This window comes from Microcaecilia unicolor, chromosome 1 (assembly GCF_901765095.1).
Source record: "Microcaecilia unicolor chromosome 1, aMicUni1.1, whole genome shotgun sequence".
Taxonomy (NCBI): domain Eukaryota; kingdom Metazoa; phylum Chordata; class Amphibia; order Gymnophiona; family Siphonopidae; genus Microcaecilia; species Microcaecilia unicolor.
Genome location: NC_044031.1, coordinates 647,881,165 through 647,895,145, shown reverse-complemented (window position 1 = coordinate 647,895,145; position 13,981 = coordinate 647,881,165). Strand labels below are relative to the sequence as shown.

Here is a 13,981-nt window from a genome sequence, read left to right as displayed (position 1 = left end):
GGTTCAGATGTGGAAAGTCTTGCCTCACCAATTTGCTTCATTTCTTTGAAGGCGTGAATAAACACGTGGATAAAGGTGAGCTGATTGATATAATGTATCTAGATTTTCAGAAAGGTTTTGATAAAAGTTCCTCTTGAGAGACTCCTGGGAAAATTAAAGAGTCATGGAATAGAAGGCAAGGTTCTAGTGTGGATTAGGAATTGGTTATTGGACAGAAAACAGAGGGTAGGGTTAAATGATCATTTCTGTCAATGGAGGGCGGTGAACAGTGGAGTGCCACAGGGATCTGTACTGGGACTGGTGCTATTTAACATATTTATAAAATGGTATGGAAATCGGAACAATGAGTGAGGTGATTACATTTGCAGATGATACAAAACAATTCAAGGTTGTTAAAACATGTGCGGACTGTGAAATATTACAGGAAGACCTTAGGAAATTGGAAGACTAGGTGTCCAAATGGCAGATGAAATTTAATGTGGACAAATGCAAGGTGATGCACATTGGAAAGAATAATCCGAATCACAGTTACCTGATGTTAGGGTCCACCTTGGGGGTCAGCACTCAAGAAAAAGATCCGGGTGTTGCTGTAAATAGTACGCTGAAATCTTCTGCTCAGTGTGTGGTGGTGGCCCAAAAAGCAAACAGGATGCTAGGAATTATTAGGAAAGGGATGATGAATAAGACCGAAAATACTATAATGCCTTTGTAGGTGTGTACGCACCTCGAGTATTGTGTTCAGTTGTGGTCGCCGTATCTCAAACAAGATATAGTGGAATTAGAAAAGGTTCAAAGAAGAGCGACCAAAATGATAAGGGGATGGAACTCCTATCATATGAGAAAAGGCTAAAGAGGTTAGGGCTCTTCAGCTTGGAAAAGAGTCAGATGAGGGGAAATATGATTGAGGTCTAAAAAATCCTGAGTGGTGCAGAACGAGTAGAAGTAAATCGATTTTTTACTCGTTTCAAAAGACTAGGGGACACTCAAGGAAGTTACATGGAAATACTTTTAAAACAAATAGGAAGAAATATTTTTTCACTCAACGAATGGTTAACCTCTGGAACTCTTTGCTGGAAGATGTGGTAACAGCAGTTAAATGTATCTGTGTTTAAAAAAAGGTTTGGACAAATTCCTGGGGGAAAAGTCTATAGTCTGCTATTGAGTCAGACATAGGAAGCAACTGCTTGCCTTGGGATTTGTAACATTGTAGATGACGGCAGAAAAAGACCTGCGCCACGATTTGAGTTTCTGCCAGGTACTTGTGACCTGGCTTGGCCACTGTTTGGAAAACAGGATACTGGGCTAGATGGACCACTGGTCTGACTCAGTATGGCTACTCTTATGTTCTTAAGACAGCCCTGTGAAAATCCATAGTGTGGGGATTCTGACTATATTATGGCAGTCAAGTTCTGTCTTAATTATGAGAAATACACTTCAGACAAACATACAGACACTTCTGGTGCTATTTATTTTTTTCCGAACGGCAAGTTTCAAGACAAATCCACCAAGGTGGAAAACTCTGAGATCCCACAAAGAGAAACAGATAAAAAGGACAGTGGGAAATGGACCACGGACTCTAGAGATGAAGAGGGCAATCAGGATACTTGAGTAGATTTATTGATCAATATATCTTCTCAAGTATCCTGATTGTCCTCTTCATCTCTGGAGTCTGTGGTCCATTTCCCACTGTACTTTGTAGCTTTTTATTTATTTTTCTTGCAATGCTGTTATGATATGATCTTTTATATGCCTGTATAAAAGTAAAGAAACGCCAAGAAGAAATCAACTAAAGCAGGAACATTCCAGTTATTAGAGTGAAGGAGTAACCTAATGGTATGAACATTGGGCTGAGAAACAGGGAAACCCAATTCAAATCCCACTGCTGCTCCTTGTGATCTCGGGCAAGTCACTTTACCCTTCACTGCCTCAGGTACAAAATGACATTGTGAGCCCTCCAGTGATAGGAAAATACCTCCTTGGGCTACAACTGAAAGAGGTGTGAGCTAAATCTGAATAAATAAACAAACAAGGAATTATTATAAGTTTCTTTTCCATCAACAATGAATCTGGACTTCAAGGTTCACTGTTGCAGGGAAGTCTCTGAATTATTCTGTAACTAGTAAAAAAGGCCCGTTTCTGGAACGAATGAAGCGGGCGCTAGCAAGGTTTTCCTGGGAGTGTGTATGTTTGAGAGAGAGAGCCAGAGTGAATGTGGGGATGTGTGACAGTGAGACTGTCTGTGTGACAGTGTGTGTGTGAGAATGAGAGTGTGTGACAGGGCCCCCTCCCCTGTTCCTAATGCCCCTCACCCTGTTCCCTCCCCTCCTTTTCCTCCTCCTTCCCACACTTTGGGTTCCTTAAGGCTTTCAAAAGTCTATGTACCCCCGTGGCCCTAACGCCCAGTATCCAGATACCCCACCGCTTTCCTCCTCACCCCTCCCCCAAGATGTAATACTTTCATGTCCTTCATTTAAAAAAAAAAAAAAAAGTGTCCTATGTACCCTGTGTACAAATGCCCGGCATTCAGATTGTGTTCCTCTCGTAAATTTTCATTTCTTTCATTCATTCAGAACTTGCCCCCCCCCCCCCCCCCCCCCGAACAGTTTTGGTTCCTTCAGTCTTTTAAAACTCTCCTATGTACCCTGTGTGCTAATGGCCAGCATTGAGATTGTTTTCCTGTCCCAAATTTGCATGTCTTTCAGTCATTTACAACTCCCCCCCCCCTTCTCCAGTTTAACACTTTCGTTTCCTTCAGTCTTTTAAAACTCTCCTATCTACCCTGTGTCCTAATGGCCAGCATTCAGATTGTTTTCCTTTCCCAAATGTTCATTTCTTTCAGTCCTTCAGAACTCCCCCCTCCCCCCATTTGACACTTTCGGTTCCTTCAGTCTTTTAAAACTCTCCTATCAACCCTGTGTCCTAATGGCCAGCACTCAGATTGTTTTGCTTTGCCAAATTGTCTGTCACTGATGTCACTGAGGTCAGTGCGTGCCTGCCTAGCAGACCACTTCCGGCAGGCACGGTCCCAAGCACATCCTGTTGGAGGTGAGAATTATTATATAGGAAGTGCACTAATGTCCTGCACTTTTGTGTTCTCAGCACTTGGTTGATTGTGTTCCTGTGATCATGAATACATTATTTGACTCAGTGGCATATTCTAATTCTTAGAAGAACTCCAAATTTCATGTGGTTTATTATTTGGATTTTGCTCACACCTTTTTCAGTAGTAGCTCAAGGTGAGTTGCATTCAGGTTAATATTTCTCTGTCCCAGGAGGGCTCACAATCTAAGTTTGTACCTGAGGCAATGGAGGGTTAAGTGGCTTGCCCAAGATCACAAGGAGCACAGTGGGATTTGAACCAGCTACCTCTGGATTTCAAGACTGGTGCTCTAACCAGTAGGCCGCTCCTCCACTCCATGTGGTGATGCCACAAGCACCAGAGCTTCAGGAAAACAAAATCCAAAGAACTCTCAGAAGTCCTCTTAGAAGCATGAAGGGACCTGAAAAGTATCATTCACTTGCATGGAACGGGCTGCGATTACACTGTTATGAACTAATTTCCTTGCTGATAACATCTTTCTTGAGCCTGTAAAATTGAACTTAAAGCCTGTTATTTACCAGAGTGCAAATAACTCTGAGAGGTGCAGCAATATGACAGGAGGGCTGGAGAACCAGAGCTAACCAACACAGTAAAATATCCTTGGCAACATCCAACAGTGCCAGCCTCTTACATACCAATTCCTCCGAAGGGCAGCGAGATCAGTGTCATATGCATCATCCCATCGTTGCCACAGAATCCACCGCTACTTGTTCGGTCAAGTATGTGATTCACCACCTACAGACAGAAAGTTAAAAGGCTGACAACAGAAGCCTGAGTGACCCTTCCCTGTTGATTTCATACACACTGTCACTAGCACCTAGGCATTCTCATTTACAGGCCTTCCACACCTTTCCTCAACTTCAATGATTTGCACCCCAGCAGTCTGGCTTTCAGGATATCCACAATGAATATGCATGAGATGTATCTGCATACAATGGAGGCACTGCATGCAAATATACAGGGCGAGGCACAAAAAAAATCCTAATTTTTTGTTGTTTTCTCAGCAACCACTTTAAATTTCAACGAGAAATTTAACATACTTATTTAGTCATCGTAGTTACATATTATTATCAAACAACATTTATCCTGAGGTACTTTGATGTTACTGACATTTTAGCGTTACTATCTAGGATTCCTTTTACTAAGTGCACTGAAAAATGGGCTGCGCTAGTGTAGGCCCGTGTTTTGAACATGCGCAGATCCATTTTTCAGTGCGCCTGTAAAAAATGCCTTTTTAAAAATTTTGCCGAAAATGGACGTGTGGCAAAATAAAAATTAGAGCACGTCCGTTTTGGGTCTAAGACCTTACCATCACCCATTCACTTAGTGGTAAGGTCTCAGCAGTAACCGGACGGTAATGGTCTACGCTTGTATAATGCCGATTACTGCCCGGTTTTCGCAACATGTCAGAAAATAAAAATTATTTTCAGACAAGCTTAGTGACAACGTGTAAAAAATGAAATTACCGCTCGGGCCACGCGGTAGCCGGATAGTAACTCCAAATTGGTGTGTGTTGGGCGAGCGTAGGAACCTAAGCAACTTAGTAAAAGGGCCTCCTAGTGACTTTTGAGCATTAAAGATGATTGAGCTAGCACCTGGGCCATATGTTGTGGCCATGTTCACACATTCAGACAAGACTCAGTTTGCATAGCATATGGCTCAGTTTTGAAAGATTAGCTGGATCCCCTACCATACCCAGCTTTGTTATTTATTTTTTTATTATTATGGGGCCCTTGCCCAGCAGGCTCTCAAGCCTCTCTGTGGCATACAGTCCTGATGGCCAAGAAGAATAATTTGACCCTCTGGCTTGTACCCAAGGCACCTACACTCTCCCATTGGCGTTCCTCTATGATTTTACTTAGCACTCTTGAGCGCAAAAGCATTCCAGATCTCTATTCCTCTGTGGGAGACCGGTTCTTGCGGACCTGGCCTCCATTCTGGGACACTCTGACCCCGGTGGCCCGTAGTTGTATACTGAATACGTAAGGAGCAATATGTCAAGGGGGGAGGGAGTGGGGGTTAGGTGTGGGTGGCTAGGTGGGAGAGGGAGATATGGGGAGAGGTTCACTTTTCTATGTTTGGGCATTTTTTCTGATTGTTCTTTGTATTCTGATTTGTTCAACTTGTTAATAAAAATGATTGAGCTAAAGAACAGTACAATATCATCATTCAAATGAGACAATAAACAATGTGTCAGAATTTCGCAGTCACTGTGAATGCTCAAAGTGTTCACTCCCAGCTTTAACACAGGCCTTCAGTTGCTTTGGGAACTTTGTTGATCGGTCCCTGTGTCAGGTTGTCCCAGATCATCTGCAATGCTTCCTTGAGTTTGGCAGATTGTTTGTGACTTTGGGTGGAGCTTGTGACAGGGCTCCAACATTGCTCCCCAGACAAAGGTCTATGTCACTGTGACATCATGAACAGTAAGCTGGTACACTGGAGGTTTTTTCCCATATAATGGTAGTTTTACAGTGCAAACATTTTTGAACACGCGAAAATCATTAGGTGGTCAGGCTAAAAAGTCTGTAACTACACTGTGTTTAAAGATAATCTCCTTCCACTCGGTACACAAATGTATACAATAGCAACAAATAAAGCTGTAAATTTCATGTTGCAATTATAAGCAGTTGTTGAGAAAAGAACAAAAAAAAACTCTAGAGGTTTACTTTTTATTGCCTCACCCTTTATATCGATGTATATTCAGAGCAGATATTCTGACAGCTCAACAACTATGGGTTCCTGAACAAAATTTGGCTCGACTTTAAGAATGGAGAACTGGGTGAACCTTATCAAATTATACTATGTAGAGGAAGTGACGTCACGAGGCTAGATGGCTGCCTGAACATCTAGCTCCTGCACTTTCCCGCACCATTGAGCCACCATCCGTGCCCAACCACTCTAATATTGCCGTTTCCTCGATTGAGAGAAGAGAGTGAGCTTTGCTGACCACGATGAGTAAATTATCGGGGCAGCAACACCGAGAGGGGGAGAGGCATTCCACTCGGCAGTTGGCGAAGGGCCTGTCCCGCCATGCGTCCCCGGAGCCACGAGGATCGTCCAATTCAGATACAGCGTCCTCTCAAGTGGATCAACGAAGCTTAACACAAAAAAAGAAATCTAACTCTAAAGATTTAACGAGATGCCTAGAAGCGATACGGGAAGAAATTAAGGCTTCCCGTCAGGAGATCTTGGAACATGTGGACGCCATCAGCATTGACTTACGAGAGCTGGGTGGCCGCGTGGAGGCCCTGGAGGAACGAACGGAGGAGCAGGCTGAAACCAGTGCGGCGATGGAAACGCGCATTTCTCAGTTAACGGAGCAAGCCGAGGATTTACAATATAAAATGGACGACCTCGAAAATCGGGGTCGTCGACAAAATCTGAGATTTCGTGGGGTACCAGAGAGCAGCGGCGGAGAGGACGTCCCGGTTGTCATACGCACCTTGTGCGAACAAATTCTGGGTGAGACCTGTGCTTCTGCCGAAATGATGATCGAGCGAGCGCACCGCTCTCTGGGTAAAGCAGTGGGAAATCGGCCGCGAGATATAGTGGTGCGCTTCGCATCATACACCTTCAAGGACCGAATCTGGCAACGGGTTCGCCAAAACAACACATTGGAATACAAAGATTCGCGAGTAACGGTCTTCCAGGACTTATCGTTATATACTTTGGCCCAGAGAAGGGCAATGAAGCCAGTCCTGGAGATTCTGCAGAAGGAGAAGGTTGCATACCGCTGGAGTTTCCCTTTTGCGGTATGCTTTGAACTAAAAGGTAAACAGCTCCGGTTTCGCCGGGTAGCGGAAGCATGGAAGAGCCTTCACGAAGCGGGTCTGACTAGCGTGGCGACCCCACCAACGGAGATGGCATCGTCCACGAAAGCAAAACTACAGAAATGGAAGAGAGTTGGGCAGAAGGCTCCTAAGTAACGTGACAGAGGTGTTTAGCACGAGTCTGCTGTAAAACTCAGTTCGAATGCTTTGGGACATGCTCTTCAGTTTGAACGCTGGTTTATGCTCAGATGGTAACATAATTTGATATGATGGATGGATGGTGGGTGAATTGATAGAATTTGCTAAATGTATATTAAAGTTGGGGTGTGGGACTGTTGCGGGGGAGGGGTGAAGGGTGGCTTTTCGGGTCTGTAGCTTGCTTTCTCTGTAATCCCATTCAGTGACAGCTGACACTGACTGGTGGGTTGATGACAGGGGGGGAGGAAGTGGAGGGTGGAGGGCAGGGAGGGGGGAGGGTTTCAAGGGGTTCTCTATTAGAGGGGGGGCGGAGGGAGGGGATAAGGAAGAGAGATCAGAGGTGGGAGCGGGACAGAAGATATAGGGTGCAAGGGGTAGGTCCGATGCTGGTTACGGGAAACATAGTTGCCGGGACTGGTGAATTAATGCAACATACTCAGGATACAAGTACTAGCCACAATAGATGATGAGTATGGATTTAAAAGTATTATCATATAATGTGAAGGGCCTAAATATGCCTCAAAAGCGGCAAAAGCTATATAAAGAGTTGCAGCAGCTCCAGCCGCACGTGGTTCTCTTGCAAGAGACACACCTCAACCGCAAGTATGAAAGGCTTCTGTCCTGCTCGGGTTACCCTGGGGTCTATTGTGCTTCCATGGCAGCTTCAAAAACATGTGGAGTGGCGATCATGATACACTCATCAGTGGGGGCGCAGGTATTACAAGTTAAGAAAGACCCGGGAGGGCGTTTTATCTTTATGCATGTTCAAATTCAGCAGGTGGACTTGACGATAGCTTCTGTGTATGCTCCCAACAGTGGGCAGTAGAGTTTTTTGCTAAGGTAAAGAACTCATTGGCAGGGTTTGTAAAGGGTTCTCTAATACTTGGGGGTGACTTTAATGCAATTATGAATCCCATCTTGGATCGTTCTGGAAATGCCAAATCTGAAGGGGGGAAAAAAGAGACATTAGCTCTTGAATCTTTGGTACATTCCTTGGGAACCTTGGACATATGGAGACTGACACATAGGGAGGAGAGGGACTATACATTTCATTCGGGTGTTCATGATTCATATTCGCGTATAGACTATATATTTGTGGATGTTGCGTTGGTAGAAAGGGGGCCGACCGCGGGGTTGGGTAGTGCAACTATTTCCGATCACGCTCCAGTGTGGGTATCCTTGCCAAGTATACGGGCCGAAAGCAAAGATAGGAGATGGGCCTTGAACACTAGCCTATTGCAGGAGCCAAAGGTGGGGGTAGGCTATCGAGAAATGTTGAAGGAGTACTTGGAGCTTAATATAGACTCTGTGCCCTCGCAAGCCGTAGTATGGGACGCCATGAAGGCGGTATCAAGGGGTTATTTTTTAAAAATCGCCAGTAAGCGTTCTAAAGTGCGTAGGTTACAAATAGCACGCTGTCTGGAGCGTATACAACAGCTGGAGGGGCAGCATAAGGCGCAGAGGTCCCCTCAGGTTTTACAACAGCTGCGAGAAGAGCGGACGATGCTGGACTCTATATATTCGGAACAACTTGGCTGGGTGCAGGATAGGCGCAGGGTGGGAGCCTATGAATTCTCTAATAAGGCAGGCCGTCTTCTTGCTATAAAGCTACGGAGACAGAAGGTGGATCGTACGGTAAAGCAAGTGCGTGATGATAGAGGCACAATGTTATCAACATCAGTGCAGATCCGTAAACGCTTTATGGAATATTATAAAGAATTATATGCTCAGGAGATTGCCCCTTCTTTGGAATCTATTGACTCATATTTGGCAGAAGGTGAGCTTTCCTCCCTCGCTCAAGGGCATCGGGAACTGTTAGATGAGCCAGTTACTCCAATTGAGGTGCAAGAGGCTATTAAAGGTTTGCCATCTGGCAAATCTCCAGGGTTGGATGGACTCCCTAACGAATTTTATAAAAAGTTTGCCCCTGATTTGGCGCCATTACTTGCTGACCTCTTCAACCAAGTGGGAGGTGGGGAGAATTTACCCCCATCTATGATGGAGGCCTGGATCGCGGTGCTGCCCAAACCAGAGAAAGACCTAGCCGAGTGTGGCTCTTATAGGCCCATCTCGGTGTTGAATGCAGATGTCAAAATACTGGCAAAGGTGCTGGCGAATAGACTAGCGCCCGTGCTGCCGACGCTCATTCACCCAGACCAGGTGGGATTCGTGGCTCATCGTAAAGCTATGGATAATATTCGGCGTACATTAGACCTTATGTTTTTGGCAAAAAGAAGTCGGAAGCCCTTGTGCCTTCTTAGCTTGGACGCTGAGAAGGCTTTTGACAGAGTCCACTGGCCATTCATGTATAAAGTGCTGGAGGTAATGGGGTTTGGGCATCAGTTTAGGAGGTGGATCCAGGCATTTTACGATGCCCCTAAGGCATGTATACGAGTCAATGGGAGTAACTCAGAGTTGTTTAAGTTACATAGGGGGACTAGGCAGGGATGCCCCTTGTCACCGCTCTTGTTTGCCCTAGTCATGGAGCCATTTGCTTCAAAGATGAGGCTGGAACCGGGCATCTCAGGGGTTCGAATAGCTGATACCTTGCACAAGTTGGCCCTTTTTGCAGATGACATCCTGCTTTACGTTTCCCGTCCGTTGACTACTTTCCCTATTCTTATGCGTCTTATAGAAGAATATGCTGCTGTGTCGGGGTTTAAAGTCAACATGACAAAGTCCGAGGCCCTTAATGTTACACTCTTGGCGGAGGAAGTGGATTCCCTGAAAGCAACGTTTTCCTTTAGATGGGCTACTAAGAAGATTAAATATTTAGGGGTAAATATAACCTCGGACCTTTCTGAGTTATTTGTGGCTAACTACAAGGGGTTGGGTAATACCATAAAGGCAGACCTGGAAAGATGGGGGGCACAAGAATTTTCCTGGTTTGGTAGGATAGCCGTAGTTAAAATGAATGTGCTGCCCAGGCTGTTATATTTATTTCAAGCGCTGCCTGTGTTAGTGCCCAGACGATTTCTTGCCTCTTTACAAGACTCTATAGTGCGATTCGTCTGGGCAGGCAAGCGACCACGCTTGGCGCGTCAGGTTCTTTACCAAAATAGGAAAAAGGGAGGGTTGGGGGTTCCAAATCTTAATTGGTACTACAGGGCTGCTCAGGGGAAGGCCGCAATCGAATGGTTTCATGAATACCCTGACAGACAATGGATATCTTTGGAGCAGCACTCATTGGGGTCCAGTCCGCTGGGGGCGCTCATGTGGTTGCCTGGGGCCTTTCGGGCTCTGGGACAGGAAGTGTGTCCGTCCATATGTGTCACTCTCCATTATTGGGACAGTCTATTTCCTGGGGGACATTGTGTATTGACCCAGATGGCACCCATAGCATTTAATCCTCTGTTTCTGCCTGGGAGTACCATGGGGCCTTTTACTAGGTGGTACAGTGAGGGATTGAGAACTTGGGGTCAATTAATTGAAAATGATTCCATGCTACCGTTCACGACCTTGCAGCAGAGATACTCTGTTGTGGAGGGGGATAGTTTTGCATATCGTCAGGTCCACCATTTCCTCAACACAAAGGCTGTTAGGCAAGTACTACAGAGAGAGCGGTTGAATTTGGAGGAGATATGTAGTAAAGGTGTAGTTTCACGGGGCCTGATTGGATACCTGTATCGAAATATTATAGCACAGGCTCCTGGTTATACCCTGCATAGGATGAAATGGGAAAAGGAGCTGGGAGTGACCCTGGGGGGGACCGAGTGGGAGAGAATAGAGCGAGCGGCGGCAGGAGTGTCTACGCACGTGCCACTCAAAGAAAACGCAGTGAAGGTACTGTTTAGGTGGTACCTCACACCGGACCGTATCCAACGAATATTCCCTAACACCTTGGGGTTGTGTTGGAGAGGATGCGGCCAGAGGGGAACTATGGGACACGTGTGGTGGAGCTGTGTAAAAATTCGTGCATTTTGGAAATCAGTTCATGGAAGGCTGCAGAAGTGGGTGGGTTGTGAGATCCCTTGGTCTTTTGGGTTATTTTTGTTCACTGCTAAGCCGCCAGGATTAAAGCCGCCTCAACAAATAATGGTACAGCAGGCAGTGGGGGCTGCGAGGGTGGTTATAGCAGCCCACTGGAAGCAGGCAGGGGTTCCTTCACTAACTAAGTGGATTGCTAAGCTGAGATATATCTGTGAGATGGAGAGGTTGCTGGCTGAACGGAAACAACAGATGAATAGATGGCAATCCATTTGGGACAACTTTTCTAAAGAGTTTGTATCTAGTGTCAGGACTAGGCACTGAAAGAATAAATAGTATGGTTATGGGGGGGGGGTGGGTATCTGGAAGGAAGGGGGTGGGGGTTTACGGATTTTAGTACTGAAAAGAAAATGTTAATAAAAGTTTGAAGTATACAGAGCTTCTAATATGACATTGTTACTTTGTTTGCTGGTTTGTCTGTTACATTGACTAAAATGACCTGGTCAGGTGGTGAGATTGTATAACCTATTTGTATTATGCACTGATGGTCTTTGGTTGTGTTTGATTACCAATGTTCAATAAAGACTTCTATAAATTAAAAAAAAATTATACTATGTAAAAAAAATTCTGTCCCGATTGCTTGGGTACTCCCACACAAAAAGGCGTTCTGCTGCTCTTGGAACAGCATTATACTTGCCTCTGCAATTTACCTGGCTTCTATAAATGCAGAACGTAGATGCTATGAAAGCATGAAGTCTGCTGTTATGTGATGTATTTGTTGGCGTTCCTGAGAGCAGAGAATGGACAGTGTGGGGGTGGGATCACCACTTGCGCGTGTACTTTACAAGAACGTTGAGAAACAAACAGACCAACAGTTCTGAGATGCTGTAATCTTCATTAAAACAGTAACCCGACGTGACCACGTTTCACTCTCAGGCTACGTCAGGGGTGAAAACTATAGGGGATTAGAACGGCATATTCCCCATACAATTAAATATGTTCCAACCAGCAAACAGAACTCCTCAGCTCAGAATGACAGCATTCCCACCACTCAGAAGTGAATCTGGAAAGGTGATGGTCTGCTTGTTTGTTGACGTTCACCTTTCATTGCAGATCTTTGCCTCTCTTTCTGTGCCTGAAGTAGGAGGGACACTGCGCTCCCGTGTGGAGCAAGCAGGCATTTTAGTTACGTTTGATATCAGCTCATCTTTCGGTTGTTCTCTTCATCTTAATTACAAGCAAACGACCCCTGATGCAGGCGCTTCGCGCCAAGGTCTTGAAAAAAGACCTTTGGCGTACGCGTAAGACGACATCAGCGGCATCTAATTTTACAGTTCGTCTTACACTCCTTTTTTTGATCTTGAAATTATCCGTGGGACCTTTGTTCTCTATCCACTTTCTCCTACATAATCTGTGTTTTCATCTTAACTCTAAGGAGAAGTCCAAAACTCCACAGAACAACCCAAGGAAAAACAGAGGATGGAGTAAAAACACATAAAAGGATGAGCGAATAACATCAGCCTTTACTGAAAGGACCCGACACAGTCACCATGTTTTGGCTGAAAAACCTGCATCAGGAGTCAATATAAGCTCTGGCTGTAAGGAGGCAATTAAGACAACACCAAATATCACTACAGAAAACCGCCTTCAGTAGTGCCAGTGGTATTGAACAGACAATATAACAAGTCAAAAGACTGTCCTCTCGCCGAAAGAATAACTGATTTTATTCACACACCCTTTTATGTGTTTTTACTCCACCCTCTGTTTTTCCTTCATCTTAATTCTAACATTTGCAATAGCTATAATTCAGAAATGTATCCTCACATATCTGGGACTGCCTCGGTAAATAGCAGTCTCTGAAGTTAGCTGAAAGAAGCTTTTCTTTTAATTCTTTCCAACCCAAGGGTCTCCTGTTTTATACAACCTCTTTGGGAAAGCAGCTCTACTCACAGAGACTATAGGTAGACAGTGGGGGTGGAGCACTGGAAGGCAGCTCTAGTTACAGGAAGGGAGGGGTGAACTGAGAGAAGTTTCTGTGCTGGAGAAGTGATTCCTGCATATGGTGGGGCGAGGAAGAAACCATTCCAACAGCTGTAATATACATCAGTAGCACAGGACTGGGAGGTCTAGGCTCCCCCCAAATTGCAGCACCATCTGCTGCTACGGCTAACAGGAATCTCCAAGTACTGCCCGCAGAAGAGGTCCTCCACTGGCAGCCTGACAGTACTTTCCATGGGTTGCTGCCACTGTGTCACATCCCCCCCCTCTGCGCATACTTAGTTTCTGTGTATCTGCAAAAACTGACACGCCAACCATGGAAACAGTCACCATCAGCCAGGCTGTCAGTGGAAGACCTCTTCTTCTGATGGGGCTTGGGATCCCTGCCAACTCAGGTACTTGGGGGTTGGGGAAGTAATAGAGAGCAAAGCAGGGGTGGAGAGCAGGGGGGGGCAAGGAAAAGTTTTGTGCCCCCCCCCTCCCGCCTTGGGCTCAGGTACCCCCAGATTTTAAGGTCTGGCTATGTGACTGGTATACATAAACTGATTCACTCTGATATAGTGATTAAGGAATTGCACTTTTCAATCTACCTTCTCCTCTCAACTCTTCTCCTAATTACAGATGTACAGAAAGTACACACACATGCCAACACACATACACAAATATGTACATTCTCACCACTAACACCGTGCATTTACATGATCCACGCTCTGCATGTTTTCTCCATTTGTTATTTTTTCTCTCAGACTATCTGGATGTTATTTTTTCATGAATGACCCCAGTCCTGGCTTTTTAACTCTTTTGAAAGTACATTCTTGGAAAGTAGATAGACTTAGTTTTAAAACAGACAAGAAGAAGGGGCAGTAGAGGGTATGGAATGGCAGACCGGGTGAGCTATATGGTCTTTATCTGGCTTCATTTTCCTCTGTTTGTAAGTCTCAGAATACATTAGGTGGGGAGTAAAAAAACCAACATGGGGCCATCACTT

At 45.1% G+C, this 13,981-nt stretch overlaps 1 protein-coding gene across 1 annotated transcript in view; it reads right to left on the bottom strand.

Annotated features, from left to right (window-relative positions):
- The window catches only part of ALDH3B1 (aldehyde dehydrogenase 3 family member B1), a 75,150-nt gene that overhangs the window by 2,720 nt on the left and 58,449 nt on the right, over positions 1-13,981 (bottom strand). The window contains exon 9 of the mRNA XM_030222639.1: positions 3,736-3,835. Within this exon, the coding sequence (XP_030078499.1) occupies positions 3,736-3,835 (100 nt within the window). The remainder of the gene's footprint in view (positions 1-3,735; positions 3,836-13,981) is intronic.